Below are 18,373 nucleotides of genomic sequence, written 5' to 3' on the forward strand. Positions count from 1 at the left end.
GACAGCTCCGGTCTGTGCTGGGCACAGCCACCCACGTAAAAGGGGCCTGGCAGCCTGACGGCGGAGGCAGAGCAGAAAATCGCTAACAGGGCTGACGAAGCCCAAGGGACTAACGCCTGGAAGCCAGCCTTCCCAGGGCTGGGGGGGCGGCAGCGTGCGACAGCTCTGCCCCCTGCCCTGGGCACGCACCATGCCCTCTGCAGAGTGCCCCCCGTGCCCCGGGCTCCTCTCACCTCTGGCCCTCGGGAAGCCCTGCCCAGCCAGGCGCCCCCTCCCAGGCTCCCTACCAGCTGGCCGGTCCCTCCATCTTCTCTCGGCCAGAGTCCCATCTGGGCTGTCGTCACTCCTTTTTACCCCCATGCTGCTGGGGCCTTACCGGGCCACGTGCCTAGCAGTGCTTAGGGCCTGGTGACAGGGATATTCACTTGCTGGGGGCAGACACAGCACAGAGAAGAACAAGCAGCGGGAGGACAACGGGCCCCACGGCGAGGGCGGGAGGCACTGGCTGAGCTGTGTGCCCTCCCACAGGCCTTCCCTGCCTGCCCCGCCCCTGCTCCTGCCCTGCCAGCCCAGCACTCGGCAGGAGACACCGAAGGGAACCAGCACCTCCTTCCCGCTAGGGCCTCGCCCCAGCATGCCAGCAGACGCCCAGCATGGGAAGCTGGGAACCTGAGGTCAGGTGGGAACACGGGGGCCCCCTGATGGGGACGCACATCCACGTGGGGCCCTGCCCTGTGTGGATCCCCCAGCACGGAGCACACGGAGGGCCTGGAGCCACTGCAGGTGCCCTGGCAAGGGGGGACAGAGGAAGCAGGGGGATGCTCCAGCAGGAGGAATGGACCCCAGGGCCTGGAGAGGGTGCCCAGCACCACTGTGACCACTGTGGAGAGAAGGTGCCAACTCTCCGGAGACCTGAAAGGCCATAACCCCACCTCTAGGAGGTAGGCAAACCCACGCCCGCTCACCGGATGGCTCTGAGGCTGGCTCCCTTCCCCAAAGGTGGGAGGGGTTAGACCCAGGGAAGCTGGCAGGACAGACCACCTGAAGGGCGGCAAGAAGAGCACCGGGACCGGGAGGAAGGGCTGAGCCTTGGGGTGGCAGCTGGGGGCCCGGGACAGTAGGGGCAGAGCCACCATCCTACAGCCCAGCGCCCGCTGACAGGCAGGCCCCACGGTGCCCCCCAGGCTGAGAGGGATTCTCAAACCAGGCTGGGCTCAGCAGACAAGGAGGCCAGGACTTAGGGGCAGACCAGCCTCAGCACATCCCGGTCATCAGACAGCAGGAGCAGCCCTAGCTGGCCCCAACCCGGAGACCCAGGCCCACCGGCAGGGGCTCCCGCTCCCCAGGGACACGAGCTCCAGCCGTCCCGAGGACACACCCCCCTTCCCCAGCCAGGCAGGCTTCAGCTCCATGGTCCCACTGGGGAGTCCCAGCTCTGGGGGGGTCATGACCTCCCTAGAGGCTCCGAAACTGCCTGGGGGGCCCCGCACAGGCCACACGCTCACCGGCTCCCGGGGACTAATGAATTCCCGCAGTCACGACAAGCCCAGTCCAGGCCTCAGACGCGGCTGCTGATTCCCGCGAGGCTCGGGGATTACTGTGGCCTACTCTGCGGCCCCTAGTTCAGCACTTTCTCTTCCCCTATGAAAGCAGGACAGCAGATTTAACTGCTCTTTGCATTTGTCCCGGTGAGACCGAGCCACCCCCCCGCGGGGCAGCAAGCCACCCCACGCATGCGGGTCCCTCCGTGGCCGCCCCAAGGCCCTGAGCACCCGGCTACTGCGGCCAGCAAAGTGGCCCCCTGAACAGCCCTCAGCCCCGCTACACATGTGGAAATGGGAAGCCAGCGAGGCTCCTCATCTGGGCCCCTCAGCAAGATTCCAACACGCTCGCTGGCTTCCCAGCACTCAGATGGACAGAAGCCACCCAGCCCCGGCCCTCCCTGGCCTCCCCCCGCCCCCCGGCCCCATGCCATGACACAGGGAGCCTGTCTGCATCCTCCTCTCGGCGGTGGGGTGGGAGTCAGGGCCCTCCTGGGGCTTGGCCAGAACTGCCAAGCATCCCCACCTGTGACATGGGGCCTGAGAGGCATCCTTGATGTCAACAGGTGCCGCACCCCCCCGTCCCCCCACCCCGTCCCACGAGGCTAGAACGGGTGGCCTCGGGCTAACTCGGTAGAGGAGAGCTAGCCAGCACCACAGAAGGTCCAAGAGGCCAGCACCGTGTCACGCCCCAGAGGCTGGCCCTGGACACACAGTGCCCCTCCCCCCCAGGCTTCTTTGCTCCGGGCGCTTGAGTCTGAGTGCCACCCACCAGCCTGCACTCCGCGAGGGTCAGCCTCCTGACAAGCCCACCAGCTCAGAGGGTCCAGCCAGCTCCCGGCTGCACTGCAGGGTGGGGGTGCAGCCACCCTAAGCCGGCGACCCCTCTGCTGCCAATCACCCCAACGCACCCCGTGAGCACCAGGGGTGAGAACGTGCCTCCCTCCCGTGGAGGCTCAGGGTAAGGAGGCTCTGCTCCCCGTGCCCCCCCGGCCTGCCCGCAGCCTTGAGGCCAGCAGCGGCCACACAGCCCAGCCCAAGCAGGGGTACTGCTGCCATGCTGCTGCCTGGCTCACCCCCTGCCCTGTCACTGGGCGCCCTGGCCGGAGGGGGCAGGGCCCAGCAGGTGGGGAGAGCTGGACCCTTCTAGGCACCTTCAGAGGAGGAAGGCTCCCCTGGCAGCTGCTTGAGGAGAGAAGTAGCAGTGGGTGTGGCCTGAGCCCTCCAAGCTGCCACCTGCTCCGCAAGAACCCCACAAGTGCCTCACACAAAGTGAGCACATCCAGATGGGCTCTGATGCCCAGGAGTCTGACAAGGCCTGTGCTGACCTCTCCAGAAGCACGGGCACAGCCCCAAGGCAGGCCCTTCAAGCCCCGGACAGTGGGCCAGGGACACTCAGCCCCCAAGGAGCCAGGAGGGGGTGGGCAAGGAGCAAGACAGCCCATGGGGACCCGGGGAGATGGGGAGATCCACCGCTGAGAAAGCCCTGTGGCCCCCCTCTGCGGTGAGGGGGAAGGTACAAGGGCCACCCAAGGGGCTTTATGAGGGCCCCGAGTGCTAGAGGAGGGGCCAGGAGGGCCCTTGGGAGCTCTCACGGGGACAACTCCCTGAGCACTTCCTTGTACAAACTTGGGACACAGGAAATGCGTGTCCCACTTCTTTTTTAAAAAAGATTTTATTTAGGGGCTCCTGGGTGGCTCAGTTGAAGCATCTGCCTGCGGCTCAGGTCACAACCTTGGGGTCCTGGGATCAAGCCCCGAGTCAGCAGGGAGTCTGCTTCTCTCTCGCCCTCAGCCTCCTTCCCCTGCTTGTGCGCTCTCTCTCTGTCTGTCTCAAACAAATAAAACCTTAAAAAAAATTATTTCAAAGAAGAGAAAATGAGCAGGTGCATACAGGCGCTGGGGGGAGAAGCAGAGAGAGAGAGAGAATCCCAGGCAGACATAGTACTAAGTTCATGGCCCAATGTGGGGCTCAATCGCATGACCCCAAGATCATGACCTGAGCCAAAATCAAGAGTTGGACGTTTAACCGAGCCACCCAGGTGCCCCTTAGGGGTCCCACTTCTGGCTGGAGTGGCAGGTGGCCCGCCCAACACTGGGCCATCCCAGCCAGAGGTGCTTCTTGCTGGACGCCACCACCAGGGGACGGGGACTGTCAGTGGGGGCTGCATGGTGAAGACCTGGCAAGATCCAGAGAAGGGTCCGAGACCACAGCTGCCTTTTTGGGGAGTGGACACTCCACTTCTGGTCTGCACATTGGTGACAGCAGTTTCTCAAGACCACGTGGCCAAGATGGGGGCCTGAGGGATGGGTGGCAAGCTCTCACCCAAGGTAAAGTGGCGGTGCAAGGCCTGGCTCCTGTGAAAGCCTCGGTAACCCTCAATGTGCCCGAGGCCACTGTGAGAACTGGGCTCTTCCCATCACCTGTGGTCTTGCCCCTGCAGCCCTGAGCAACCACGCAGGCCCACGCTCTCCCCCACCACACTAGCCGCTCTTCTGCGCAAGGACCCAGACCCAAGGGGAGGAAGGAGGGCTCCCACCGTGCTGGGCAGGTGAGCCAGAGGGACCCTCTTACCTAAGGGACTTCTGGGAGGTGACACCTGCCCACCCATGGGTTCTCTGTGGCACACAAAAGCCAACATTGCCAAGTGGTTGGAGGGAACCTCGTGACCTGTGGCCACTCTGGAGCATACTGGCCTAGGGCACAGGTACGTGTGGGCCAGGAAGTACCCACTCTGAAGACACGCTCGGTGGCACGCATCAAGCCTGCAGCCTCAGGGTGGCCCGAGTCATGGCACTGGGCCCAGCGTGGACAGAGACAAGCCGAGCTGGCCCCGCGGTGGAGCAAGAGCCCACATGAGCCTTGTGTGCTATAAACACCAAAGCTGGGATCGCTAATTGCCACAATTACATGGGTGGGAAATCGGAAACCATTCTTGAGGTCTGTAAACGGTTTTCTTCTCTCTGCTTTCTGCAGTGTCTGTCCATCCTGCGACAGGTCAAGCAGGGTCTCTGAGCCGTGCAGCCAAAATGTGATAGACCCCCCAACAGTCCTCAGCAAACGAGGCTCCCCTGGGCCCTTTCTTGGGTATCATCCCTTGATCCCCCCAGCTGCCAACAGACTCATCACCAGGAGATAAAGCGAAGGGAGGCAGGCTAGAGGCAGAGGCGGGGAGGGGGGGTAGTGATGAGGCCACCTGCCTCACCCCCCAACAAAAGTCTGACTATAGGTGAGCTGGGCAGGAGGGTCTGAGAGCAGGGCAGCTGGAGAGGGAAGGCAGAGGCGGGAAAGCAGGAGGAGGAGTCAGGATGGATCTTCATAATGCTCGGTCCCCAAGGCGCAAGGCACCAGCGGCCACACGGCTGCTGAACAATGCAGTTTTGAATTCAATTAAAGCGATTATCTGTTGTGCCAAATAAATTGTGTACAGCATATATCCTGCGGCACTTTACACCTCCGGGCTCATTATTCCCTAACTGTTTCCTCCTGTTTATGCGCTCTCAAATTAAATTGCTGATAATATGCGCCAAAATAAAAAATGAGCGCACCTTGTCCCAAGAAAATTGATTCTCCCTTTTCCTGAACTGGCGATTGCCAGGTTTTATATACTCTGTTCCTGGTGATCATTAGTAATTCAATTTTCTTTTTATTAGCCCCCTTATCTGCTGAGCAATATAGTGGCAGAGCTGACCTCTTTCGCGCGGGTAAATGTTTAAAATCTTTTCCCTGATTAATTTTGCCAGTTAAGAAAAAGAGGAGAAATGGCCCGGCTCTTAGCCATCACAATGAATAAAGCTTAATGTTGATTGTGATGGAATTTCTAATGCCAGGGAAATTGATTGAGCGCGGCAATTACACGGGAACAGGAACTCCAGGGAGATGGGATCGCTCTCTCCTGGCCACAGCCTTTTGGTTATTTAAAACAATCCAATTTGCAAGGATAATTATGTATTAGTGTTTTATCTGCCACTTGAAATGAACAGGGGAGTTTCGATACTGGCCTAGCATTAGCAGGTTATTGCTGCAAATTACTTGATATCTGCTTTCTTTCACATAAAGAGGAAATTAGGCAATCAATTACCAGAAAGAGGTGGACAGAGAGATAAGAGGGGCGAGTGCGCCCTCTGCTGGCCAGCGGCAGCCGGCGGGGTAACAAGGGACAGCCTGGGCCAGTCGGGGTCCCTGTCGTTGTCCCCCTACGCCAGCGCCCACGGCGCGTCAGCTCCCTCCCCTACAGGCTCAGGGCCAGCCCACACCTGGGCCAATGGTCTGGGCGGGGAAGCCGCCTGTCCGCCACAGGGAGGCACTGCCCCCAGCCTGAGCCCCGCAGCCCCTGGTCTGCACCCCATAAGTGCACAGCACTCACGAAAGCTTGCGTGGCCCGCAGCCAGCAGTTGGCTGGGGCTTGCCCAGGAGCCCCTAGCCCAGGGCCTGGGGCCAGGAAGATGGAGCAGGGAAAGAGGGAGACAGGAGAGGGAAGCAGAAAGGGGCCTGGGGACTTCCCACTGACTCCTTAGTGGCCCTCAGCCTGGGAAACGCTCGTCCTCACCCCTGTCCCCACCACCACCGCCTCTGCCAGGCTCAGGCTCTCAGGGTGGTGTCTGGACCTGCCCGTCCGCGTTTCAGGCCTGTGCACAAGCATCTTCCAGGAATTCCCTGCCCACCTCTGAGAATGAGGACCCCACTCCTTGACCCCACATTCAAGACCTTACTGCGAGCTCTTCCTTGCTTACTGCCCCCTACAGGCCTGCTGGACACCCCTGGGGACCCCAACACAGCCCTGGGGACCCCAACACAGCTCGGCCCTGCCTGGCCTCATCCCTGAGCACATTCATGCAGGTCCGAGGTCCCTCCTCTCAGGCAGCCAGAACCACCCCCTTCCCTTCCCTGTGGCCCTACTGGGCTCTCCCTCCCATCACCTGGTCCCGCCCTCCCAGATGCCTGCCACACAGGACCTCTCGGCTCCTGCGCCCCGGCAGAGCTCATTCCCACCTGCGCCCTTCGCCTGCAGAGGTGCACTTCCCTCCTCTCTCCTCCTCACGCAGAACTTGGTGTACAGGTCACCTCCTCAGAGACACCAGCTGCCTGGCTCAGGCTGACCACCCTCCCCACAGCTCTCCACTACACTACCCCACTTCCTTCTCTGCGCACTTTCTCCACCTCAGAGTATCTTTCCAGGTTATTTACAAGGACCCAGGTAACTGTTTGTCCTCACAGCTGTAATATAGCTGCAGCACCCACAGTGCCCACCGGAGCCAGCACACTTCCCGCACCAGATGTACTCACTGCATGCTTGTTGGCTAGGTGGGGCGGGGGGGTGGCTGGCTGAATGGTAGAGAGCACAGATGGATAAAGCATGAATGGAAGATAGATGCAAGACAGAACAGATGAGGGAAGGACAGACAGAAGAACACGTAAGTGATAAACAGGTGGATGTACAGACAATGACTGGTGGATGGAGGGTGGGTGGGTGGGTGGATGGGTGGGTGGGTGGGTGGATGAGTGAGCGGCAGCCTTCTCCAAGCTCTTCCCCTGGCAGGACCCTCCCCATCCCTCCCCATCCCTCCCAGGGCCTTCTGCACCACAGTCAGCACATCCATCTACAACCGCGAGCTGACCCGTTCACCTCCTAGTGGAGAGAAGTATGAAGGCAGGGATCATGTCAGCCCCCCACCCCATCCCCACCCCCATCTTGCTTGGCCCCAAGCTTTCTCCTCCTCTCCCAATAGCACCACACCCACCCTACGGGCAGGAGGCAGTCTCCCTACTGGGCTGCACCTGGGACTGCTCTAGGCCCAACGAGAAAACCGGTGGTCCCGGGCCAACAAGCATGGGATACGGCAAGCACGGCCTAAGCCCGCAGACCCAGCATCCCCCTCTCCTTAACCCTCCAGGCCATGGTCCCCCTGGCAGGCAGTGAGAATCCTAGAACATCCTGGCCTGTGTCACTATGTGAGGATGCCAGCTCCAGCCCATGGCCCCAGGATGCTGCCCCTGTGGCCGTTGCCCTGCTCTCCCAGTGGCACTCAGCCAGCAGCTCCTGTCAAAAGCCTGTGCACAGCTGGGCTGTTCCCGGCCTCGGACAGTCCCCGTTCCAGCCCTCGTCCCAGCCCCCACGCACACCAGGCACTCCTGCCGGGAGCTGGTAAGAGCACATCAGACCACCTGCCTGGAGGGAAAGCTCAGTGTGTGTGGAGGATCCCCGGTGTCGACTCCCTCTTGCCCCATCTGGAGAGAGGTCCTCAGCTGCAGGCCCTCAGCACACAAGACAGGCGTTCTTCAACCGAATGGCGCTCCTTCCTCAGGGGTGCCTGCTATAGGGGATGACTATGGTCTGGCTCAGGCCTGTCTGCCTCCAAACCAGGTTCCTCGGCGACAGAGACAGCCTAGGCCTGGCCAGGCCCCCATCAAGGCCAGCTCTGCTCAACTCTGGGGAGAGCGGCAAATGTACCCCAGGAGCATGGGCTGAAGAGGTCAAAGCGTGCCCACCAGGATGCCCCACAAGTCCCTCAGTGCCCGTCCCAGCATTAGGACAGGGAGCCCTGGCAGACACGGAGGGTGACAGGAGGCCCAGGGCCTGGCTGCTCTTACCCTGTCCCACTCAACACCTAGCTCGGCACTTGCTCCTCAAGCACTTGCTTCCAGGCCCAGCGAGGAGGCCAGACTCCCAGCAGATGCCCACTGGCACTCCAGGAATCCAGCCCTCCAGGGTGCCCTGGCGCCAGGACAGGCTGCCTCTGACCGGGACACCCCTTCCCCAAGCCACCTCATGCCACCATCTGCACACCACATCCCTGTGCTTCGAGTCTTACTGAAGTACTGCCATCCGGGGGCACCGGCCTGGCCACCCAACTCCATTTGCCCCGATCCACTCTCCCCGCGGCAAGTCACTACAGAAGCGTCCCAGTGTCTCGTGGGCTAGGGTGCAGGAGGGCAGAAGGACACTCCCGGCTCCTGCCTGATGTGCACCTGGAGCAGGATGCAGAGAGGCCTGGGGACACATGCACCTGCCACAGCCAGGCCTGAGCCCCATCATGCTCACAAGTGGCCGTCCCCGTGTGATGGCTCATCTGTGGGGACAGATCTCCCTCATTCAGCAGGACCGCTCTGCCAGCTGTGACAACACTGTGACCGAGGAGCGGAGGCAGAGCCAGGAATCCCTGCAAAGGCCCGAATGGATGCCCCCGGACATCACTTTCTGACGTGTCTCCAGGCTGCCCCAACCTCCCGGGGGCTCGGCCACCCCCTGCCAGCCTCCCAAAGCGAGGGACGTTCGCGTCACGCCTGGCACAGCCTGGCCATTGGTCCACCCACAGCCAAAGCCCAACCCTCAATCCGGCCCCCTCGCTGCGGCCACCAGGGATGAGGTCCACACTCCCCTGGCAGCCAAAGGTCAGATGGGTGGCCAGCACCCCCAGCCCCGCTTCCCCACCCCTTCTCACGGCCCCAGTCGGCCCTGTGCCTGAGCCCCTAAACTCCACTCTCCCGTGGCCAGCTCCCAGGCGCTCAGCTCTGCCCAGGCACCGCCTCCTCTCACAGCTGTGTCCAAAGCCCTGCTGGCCCCTCTATGGACCCCCCAAATGCCTGCTGCAAAACAGCCACCAGGGCGCAAGTCCCAAGTCCGACGGCACAGGGCCCGAACCCCATCATCTCCAGACCCCACATGCATCAGCCTGGGGAGCCGCCGCCACGCAGGGATGCCACAGGACCAGGTCTGCCCAGAGGAACCCCAGGCTTGCCAGGACACCGCGTCACAGGTGATCACCTCGCCCTTCCCCACTCCCCATGGCCAGAGACCCCCACCCAGATGGCCAGCACCTGCCAGCTCCTCAGTGTGTGGCCAACGGCTCACAGTGGGGGGCCATCCTTCTTAAGGGAACCATGACCCCAAGGCTCTTCCTCCCCTGCACCCTTCACCAAATCCACAGCAACTCAGGAAGCGACCTGCAACTCAGGTCGGCAAAGCTGACCCCTCCCAGGCCAGCGCAGGGTTCCTGAGGAAGAGGCAGCGACCAACGGAGAGGCCCCACTGGCCTGTCGGCCCAGGACAGATGGCAGAGACCTAGGGCACAGGAGCCCCGGGCAGTATAAACCACAGCTCCCCTCCCCACAGGGTACATGGCTGCTACCCTCTCGTCTGCTTTCTGGCTCCTTCCACCAAGAGGGACAGGACCAGGTATACAGGAGAGACACGCTACAAAGGCCACCACACACCTGGCCATAGCATCTCCCCCCGGAGAGCAGGGTACAACGGTCCAGCCTTCGCCCCGCTCTCCAGCCCAAGCCAGCCACTGCCCAGCAGGCTGAGTGCGATCGGGCTGGGGCACCGAAAGAGCAAGGTAGCTGGTGAGGTCAGGGCTCACAGACCTGGCTGAGCAAGCTTTCCAGAACCCCAACGCCTGGTCATACCTTCTTTGGTGGGGAGGTGGGCCCGGCCTGGAGGCAGGCAGCACAGCCGGTGCCTGGTGACCTGCATCAGGCCCTTGCTGGGGGTCTTCTTTAGAACGGGGCTGCTCTTTGCCCGGAGGACCTGCCTCCGCCGCAGGCTGAACTGGGTCTTAGCAGTGGCAGCAGGTGGGGGGCTGCTCTTCTTCTCCCCAGGAAGGCTGCAGAGACAAAAAGCAGGCAGTTTCCAATGGGCTCCCCCAGTGTGGGAGCTGTCCCCACTCACCCTTGCCCACCCAGACCCCAGCAGCACGGGATCCGCCCCAGGAGGCAACCAGCCCCAGTGGTCCCAGCCTTCCCACATAACCGGCAGCGGCTGACAGCTGTCACACTCCCCCTCACTCCTCGTCCCCTTCAGAGCCGGGAGTGAGGGCTGGGGGGAGCAGCCCCAACCTTGATACCCTCAGGGGACATCTGCACCAGGTCTCCTGTGGCTCCCCAGGGCAGATGAACTCCCCGCTGGGGGAGGCCCTGAGGAGCCACAGCAGAGGAGAAGCGGCCCCCAGCCTCCCCAGGCAGCTGCCAAAGACCAAAGTCAGGCAGCGGGAAAGACCTGGGCGGGAGACACACCTCACGGTGTTAATGGCTACCGTGACTGAGGCCCTGACCCCAGACCAAGCACTGAGCCACGATGCCACTTTTCGGCCTCCTCACAGTCCTTGACGGTGGAGGAGCAGGGAGGTGACAGGTGCTCAGCGAGACAGTGACTCACCTGGTCACTTGGCCGCCAAGAGAGCAGACTTCCCCCTGGTGCCCCCCGGTCTCTCACCCCGTGTCTGGCCTGGGTATAAAGCAATCATCCACAAACCCTGCGCAGAACCAAAGCTCCTCCGGCGGCCTCTGGTCTGTCACCAGCAGGAGAGGGCAGACTTGTTGGCGCCCTGCCCGCATCCTCACTCAGCCCCGGTCACTCAGCTCTAAGGGAGAGCACCAAGCCTCCTTCGCACTGGGTATGTGAACGCCACCACACACACCCAGGCTGGCCCAGTAGCAGGTGGTGCTCCTTTCCCTCATCCCCCACTCCTGCAGGTGGGCCCTCCCACAGCTCTGCACACCAAGCAGGCAGCTCGCGAGGCCCAGGCCTGTCCCCTGCCCGCCCGGACAGAACCCCAGGGTGGCAGCAGGGGCACCTACCTAGCACCACCCCGCCTCCGGACGATCTTGGTGCGGCTCTTTACTTTGTAAGCTGACAGTGGGGTCTCACTGAAGAGGGGCTTCAAACTGCTGGATCCTACTGCTGGTCTGTCCCCTGGGGGGGACCGAGATGGGACTGGAGAGAGCTGGGAGGCATGGTCCTTGCTGCCAGCTTCTGACTGCCAACGGAAGGAGGAGGACGAGGAGACCGAGGGGCTGGAGGCCTTCCACTTGTACTTGCTGGGGGAGGCCCCAGGCGTGGAGGACACAGCCGCCCTCCTGGGCTTAGCATTCGGGTCAGCTCGGAGCTGTGGCTTCTCCACCTGTTCCTCTGTGCCAAAGGGGGCCTTGCACATGTTCTCTGAGGCTGCTCTGGGGCTGAGGGCCCTCCGAGTGGCCCGGGGGCTCTTTGCTGAAGCAGCCACCCACTTGTAGTTGTTTTTTCGGAACTTGGTGGTTCGACAGGACGCAAGCAGAGAGGACTCTCGGGCCTGCCTGGGTCCAGAAGCTGGTCTAGCAGGGCCTGCCACCAAGCCACAAGAAGCCGGCTGATCTGGATGGCCAGCATTCACTCTCCTGTCTCCAAAGAGCTGTGCGACACAGCTGGCCACAGAGTGTGAGGCCACCTTCCGTCCCACAGCCATGCCACTACGCTGGGGCAGACCGGAGGACACAAGGCGAGCCTTGACGGCAACAGCACTCTCACTGACAGTCCGCCGGGGCTCGGAGGGGCTGTCACTCATGCTGCTCACAGACTTTACCACCCGGGGCTTGCCGGGCTCCTTCTGGCAGACCAGAAGGGGGTCCTCTGCACTGCAGCTCCCCTTGACTCTTCCTGGCTTTGAGGGTTGCCGCTGCCCACCAGGGGGCTCGCCCGCCCCCTCCTGAGGCCTATGGTCGCTCCAGGGGGGGTTCTCATATTCTTCCAAGGAGCCCCGGGGGACCCCTGCAGTGCTAGCCGAGCCCGGTTTCGATGGCGGTTTGATCTTGATAACCATGTTCTGATCTGAACTAAGCTGCACCTGCCTCTCCAGGACATACTGCTGGGGGTCAGGACCCTGGCTGCCCTCAGCCCTGAGGGGCGGCTGCACAGCACAGTCACCGGGTGGGTCTGAAGATCCCGGGGGTCGATTCACAAGCGAGTACTTCTTGCGCCACGCGGGCCCGTGGTTCAGGGGGAAGCCCCTCCGGCTTGGACGAGGGTAGCAGGCACTGAAGGACCTGCTGCTGTTGTAAGCAGGTGGTTGCCACCCGGAAGCAGCTGCGGTGCCTGGAGCAGAGGCATTGCCATGGAGGTTTTTGTAGTCATCGATCAGACCTGAGAAGGAGGAATCACAGGCTCGATTAGCCAGGGGGTGAAAGTAAAATCACAACAGTCCTCTGGCAGCACACAGCTGACAGAACACCGCACAGACCCCCTCACTCCTGGGCCTGTGGGTCCCCAGCAAGGACAGGCAGCCCCTCGTGCCTGAGAACCGTGGACAGTTCAGCCCAAACTCCCTCCTCTGTTTTCCGTGAGCCTTTTCCCACACGTTCTACTCCAGTCCTATTTCTGGTTATTCATCCTGAAGATGCACCCATGTCACCCCTAATTTTCTGGAATATGAAATGGGTTCAACTGTCCTCTAAGGTGGGGTGTCATTCAATATATCCCAGGAAGCTCCTGCATAGCTACCATGGTGCAGGGGGGTACAGGCTGGCAGTGGGCCCCCCGACAACCCCCCATCACAAGTCCTGTCCCCCGGCCTGACACCCCCCATCACAGGTCCTGTCCCCCCCGACACCCCCCATCACAGGTCCTGTCCCCCCCCGACACCCCCCGTCACAGGTCCTGTCCCCCCCACACCCCCCGTCACAGGTCCTGTCCCCCCCACACCCCCCGTCACAGGTCCTGTCCTGACACCCCCCATCACAGGTCCTGTCCCCCCCCGACACCCCCCGTCACAAGTCCTATCCCGACACCCCCCGTCACAGGTCCTGTCCCCCCCGACACCCCCCGTCACAGGTCCTGTCCCCTCCCACACCCCGTTACAGGTCCTGTCCCCCCTGACACCCCCTGTCACAGGTCCTGTCCCCCCCACACCCCCCGTCACAGGTCCTGTCCCCCCCGACACCCCCCGTCACAGGTCCTGTCCCCCCCACACCCCCCGTCACAGGTCCTATCGCCCCCACACCCCCCGTCACAGGTCCTGTCCCCCCCACACCCCCCATCACAGGTCCTGTCCCCCCCACACCCCCCGTCACAGGTCCTGTCCTGACACCCCCCCATCACAGGTCCTGTCCCCCCCCCCGACACCCCCGTCACAAGTCCTGTCCCCCCGACACCCCCCGTCACAGGTCCTGTCCCCCCGCGACACCCTCCATCACAGGTCCTGTCCCCCCCACACCCCCTGTCACAGATCCTGTCCCCCCCTGACACCTCCCGTCACAGGTCCTGTCCCCCCCGACACCCCCCGTCACAGGTCCTGTCCCCCCCGACACCCCCCGTCACAGATCCTGTCCCCCCCGACACCCCCCGTCACAGGTCCTGTCCCCCCCACACCCCCCATGACAGGTCCTGCCTCCCCCATCAGGTCCTCCCCGGCGCAGGCCCAGTGGCGTCCCGCGCACGCAGGCCAGGAGCCCACGAAGCCCGGGCCGCTGGACCCCCGCCCGGCCCCTCCCGACGGCCGCTTTCCAAGGCCGGAGTCTTGAGGAGGATCCGCGCAAACGGGAATGTGCGCGTTGGAAAGCGGAAGCCGGGGGCCGGGCCGGGCCACGCAGGGCAGGAGCCGATGCACACGTCCAGGGCCCCGCCGCACCGCCCGGCCCCGGACGAGGGGCGCCGGCGGACGGGATGGCGGACGCCTCCCGCGGTTACTAGACGACCGCCCGCCGCCGCCGCCGGGACCCGCACTAACCGTCCGCCGAAACCCGGGCGCGGACCGACCCCGGCCGCCCCCTCCGGGCCCCCCCACCCGCCCGACCCGCCGCCGGCACTGCAGGCGGGGAGCGACGCCCTCCGGGGGCGGGCAGGGCTCGCTGCGCAGCAAGGGCACAGCGAAGGACGCGGGGGCCGGGCCGGCCCGACCCACCCTGCAGCAGGCGGATCTGTCGCCGTAATTGCTCCTTTTCCTCCATCTCCGGAGTCCGCGACGCCCGGCCAGGCCCCCGCCACGTCATCGCCGCGCGACTGTTTTTCCCCCGCGGGCGGGGCGGGGCGGAGTCGGGCCGGGCCGGGGCGGGCCGGGGCGAGAGCCGGGCGGGAGCGGGGCGGGGCCCGCGGGAGCGCCGAGACTGCGCACTGCCAGCCAGGCCGGAGCGTTGGCGGGGCCTCGGGGGACGCGCCGTTGTCCTGGCGACGCCCGTGGAAAGGCGGGGCCGCGCGTGCGCAGAGCGAGGGACGGGCGACGTCAGTAGGGAGCGCCGGCAAGTGGCGCAAGCTCCCGGGGCGGGGCCGCGGAGGGGGCGGGGCCGCGGAGGGGGCGGGGCCGCGGAGGGGGCGGGGCCGCGGAGGGGGCGGGGCCGCGGAGGGGGCGGGGCCGCGGAGGGGCGGGGCCGCGGAGGGGCGGGGCCGCGGAGGGCCTGGGGTCTCCGCGCCCCCCGCTGCCGTACGGTTGGGCTGTGCGGCTTCCGCGGGGGCGGCCGGTGGGGCTGCTAACGCTGCTCCGTGGGTCGGGGCGGGAGGAGCAGCCGCCGAGAGCGGGAGAGCCTCGGTGTGTCGGCGGAAACGGACGAACGCAGGCTCGCAGCCTGGCCGCGGGGCCGCGAGCCCGAAGGGAGGGGGCGTGGTGGGCGGCGGACCAGCCCTGCGGCGCCGCGAGGGCGCGTCGGGAAGCGGCGCTGCCGCGTGGACCGACCTCGCACGACCCGCGAGCCGCGGAGGGCGAGCCCGGGAGGCTTGCGGAGAAGGCACGGTGGGGCCGGACGCTCAGCAGCCGAACCTAGAGGCCGCGCGGGAGCCGGCGGGCGGGGGAGCGGGGCGGCGGGGCGGCGGCAGGTGCCGAGGGAAGAGGAAGCTGGCCGGGGAGGGGGCCGCCTGCGGAAGGAAGAGCTACCGCAGGAGCAGGAAAAGCGTGGACCACAGCGCTGATCCCGCAGCACCGACCGTAGGGTTATTTTTTTTAAGATTTTATTTATTTATGAATGACAGAGAGAGGCAGAGACCCAGGCAGAGGGAGGAGCAGGCTCCCTGCACGGAGCCCGATGCGGGACTCGATCCCGGGACCCCGGGGGTCACGGCCTGGGCCAAAGGCAGGTGCTCCACCGCTGAGCCCCCCACCCCCCCCGGATCCCCCTACCGGGGATGAAACGCGTGCCAGCAACGAGGCCAGGCGTTCACAGGCGCTGTGTCTGCAGGGGGGACAGCCCCGCCCGCTCTGCGGACAGCGACAGCGGTGGACACTCTGGAGCCTCTTGGGGGGCGCGTGCCAGGCTGAGAAGACGAGGGTGGAACCGCAGCTGGGCGTCCCTCTCAGCCCAGAGGCCTTTGAGGAGTGGAATCTATCTGGAACCATCTTTGCTTCCTGCGCCCTTTCTGGTCCCTCTGCAGGCACCACCCGGCCTGTCCATGCTCTGTCCCACCCCCTGCCCTCCTCCCCCACAGGCAGCCTAGGCGCCCTAGGAGGGAGGCCGGGCGGGACGGCCCAGGGTGCCCTGCGTACTTGCCAAAACCCTGAGGGCAGGGGAGGGAATTGTCACAATAAATGGGAAGGGAGTTGTCACAGGGATCCTGAAAAGCACTCCTTTGGGTCCTTTGGGCTCGTCCTGCGTTGCTTCCCTTGAGATTCCTACAACCATCACCCCGTGAACGCGTCGGCTGGCCCGGTGGAGGACAGAACCGAGCAGCTCTGCCGCCAGCGCTCTCACCATCAGCCACCTGCCAAACACGGGACAGGACTGGTAGCCAGCCGGCAGCTGTGAACCCAGGCAATGCCCCGGGGGCAGGGACGGCCCACTTCTGCTGTGTCCAGCCTAGATGGCGTAATTCAGGACGACTCCCACGTTTATGCTTGACTCAGCGGGCGTCGGTCACGCCACTGAGGTGGGGGTATTTCCTGAGATTTGCGAGTCTGGCCCTAAGCCTGTTCTCTTCTGTTATGGGACAAGTGGTCCAGTCCTGCGGTGGCAGAGAGGAGAGCCCAGCCACCCCCAGAGGGCACAGCCTTGGGGATTGTCCCCGGGGTGAGAAACTAGCAAGGACGTCCTGCTGCCCCAGCTAACTCACCAAAACTGATCCTAACAGTTACGCTCAAAACTCGTTGACGCTCCTCAAACTGGCAAAAACGGAAACACTGTTCAGTGTTGGCACGGGGTGTGGGGGGCACAGAAATGCACACTACTCCGGACATCGGCAAAGCCTTAACGAAAGGCAACTTGAAATGTGCGCCAAGGCCCTGAGGGTTTTTCGAGTAATTTCGTTTTTAGGAACCCTCCTCAAAATGCAACAGGACGGGGCAGCCCAGGTGGCCCAGCGGTTTAGTGCCGCCTTCAGTCCAGGGCATAACCCCAGGGTCCCGGGATCGAGTCCTGCATCGGGCTCCCTGCATAGAGCCTGCTTCTCCCTCTGCCTGGGTCTCTGCCTCTCTCTCTCTCTCTCTGTGTCTCTATGAATAAATAAAATCTTTTTTAAAAATGCAACAGGACATTTTTTTTTTATTTGAGAGAGAGAAAGAGCAAGCAGGGGGAGTGGGAGAAGGAGAAGCAGACTCTGTGCTGAGCATGGAGCCCGACGTGGGGCTTGATCCCAGGACCCGAGATCCTGACCTGAGCCCAAGGCAGAGGCTTCACTGACAGCCCCCAGGCCCCGAGACGTGGCGCGTTCTCTATGATCAGCAGACAAACACACCGAGCACACTGTAGCCCTTCACAGCAGGCCAGGCGCCGCTCTGGTGTCAGGACATCAGCACAGCCAGTTCCCACGACAACCGTCTTCAGGGGTCACTTCTGGAGGCAGGTGTCCGTCCTGGGCCCTCCTGAGCCCCACGTGCCGTCTCCCCCGCAGTGCTTGCTTCCTGCTGACCACCGTCCTCCCGCAGCCTTTCTCACCGCCCCCCCAGCCCTGACCTGAGCCGCACCCTCCCAGGGCTGCCCGGGGCAGGCAGGGGCGGCCCAAGGTCTCCACCGCAGACGTTCAGCAGACAAGCCCTGGAGTGAGGCCTGCTGCTCCCCACCTTCCCCACGCCCAGCTGCCACTCTCCTGCTGCTGCTGCTTCCGCCACAGCACAAAGCTGCCCCGCAAGTGCACCACCACTCTGAAGGGGCAGGGCCTATTAAGGAGAGCGCAGCAGCGTAGCCATACCAGGCACGTTCTCAGGGAACGTCAAGGTGTCAGATCTGTCCTGCTACCCGCCTCCTTCTACCCACCCCGGCACTCCCACCCCTCCTACCAACTCCTTCCCTCTGGAGCTGCGCGCAGGTGGGAGCCAGGCTTGCCAGGCCTTGGGGGGGGGGGGGGAAACAGGCGCTTGGCAGGCTGGGACCGCGACCCCATGGACGCCCCCTCGCCTTTCATCCCAGAGGGAAGGGAGCAGGTGTCCCTGCGGGAGACGGCTGCCCCCAAGGACCTGGGGATCCCTGCGTCACCCCAGCATCACCTCCCACACCTAACCCTCGCTAAAAAGCATGACCCTCAGACTCTTAGCCAGGTCCAGTCTGGAAGAAAGGTGTTGGGGTCTACTGTGCCCTAAAGCACGGCGTTTCCACAATATGCTCAGGGACAACCCACATGCCTGGACCTAAGCAAACCTCAAGTGGGGCCCGCCAGTAACCACTCCCCTCCTGCCCCAGCGATACCTGGATTCAGGCAGTGAGCGCTCCTCCCAGCTGGGGCAGTGAAGTAAGGCCCAGAAAACCAGGAGCGTGAGCAAGGGGGCTGCTTTCTCCTGCAGAGGTCCCATTGGGGCGGGATAGGGTCCTGCGGCCCCCACTGCAGCAGGCAGAAAGCCCAGCAAACCAGACAGATCACTGCAGGGCCCAGTGCAGGGGCCTTCCTGCTGCCCTTGCCCCCAGACCCCTGGGTGCCCCTGAGCCGCCCCTGAGACCAGCCCGCCCTGCTCTGCAGCTGACCCCGCCGCCCTGAGATCCGCACAACATTGACTGAGCGACTGCTGGCCAGGTCATTGCAGTTGTGCCCCAAGGCCCATAGCTACTGACCCCCTGGGTGGCCGTGGGGATGGAGCGGGAGGGATGCCAGGGTGAGGGGGGACTTAATTCTCAGAAGACTTCTGGGACTTCGTCTGCACTCAGCACTCTCTTGGCCCTGGGCCGCCGCC

General features: G+C 63.8%; 1 protein-coding gene across 3 annotated transcripts in view; it reads right to left on the reverse strand.

Moving 5' to 3' along the window:
• Positions 1 to 14,352, reverse strand: part of ZC3H3 (zinc finger CCCH-type containing 3) — an 87,346-nt gene extending 72,994 nt beyond the window's left edge. For all 3 annotated transcript variants that reach the window (XM_035713114.2, XM_025450357.3, XM_049092840.1), the window contains exons 1-3: positions 14,195 to 14,352; positions 11,121 to 12,438; positions 9,951 to 10,147 (exon numbers count right to left, since the gene is read on the reverse strand). In XM_035713114.2, the coding sequence (XP_035569007.1) occupies positions 9,951 to 10,147; positions 11,121 to 12,438; positions 14,195 to 14,282 (1,603 nt within the window). In that variant the 5' untranslated portion in view covers positions 14,283 to 14,352. The remainder of the gene's footprint in view (positions 1 to 9,950; positions 10,148 to 11,120; positions 12,439 to 14,194) is intronic.
• Positions 14,353 to 18,373: the final 4,021 nt, after the last annotated feature.

This window comes from Canis lupus, chromosome 13, assembly GCF_003254725.2.
Source record: "Canis lupus dingo isolate Sandy chromosome 13, ASM325472v2, whole genome shotgun sequence".
NCBI classification, from domain to species: domain Eukaryota; kingdom Metazoa; phylum Chordata; class Mammalia; order Carnivora; family Canidae; genus Canis; species Canis lupus.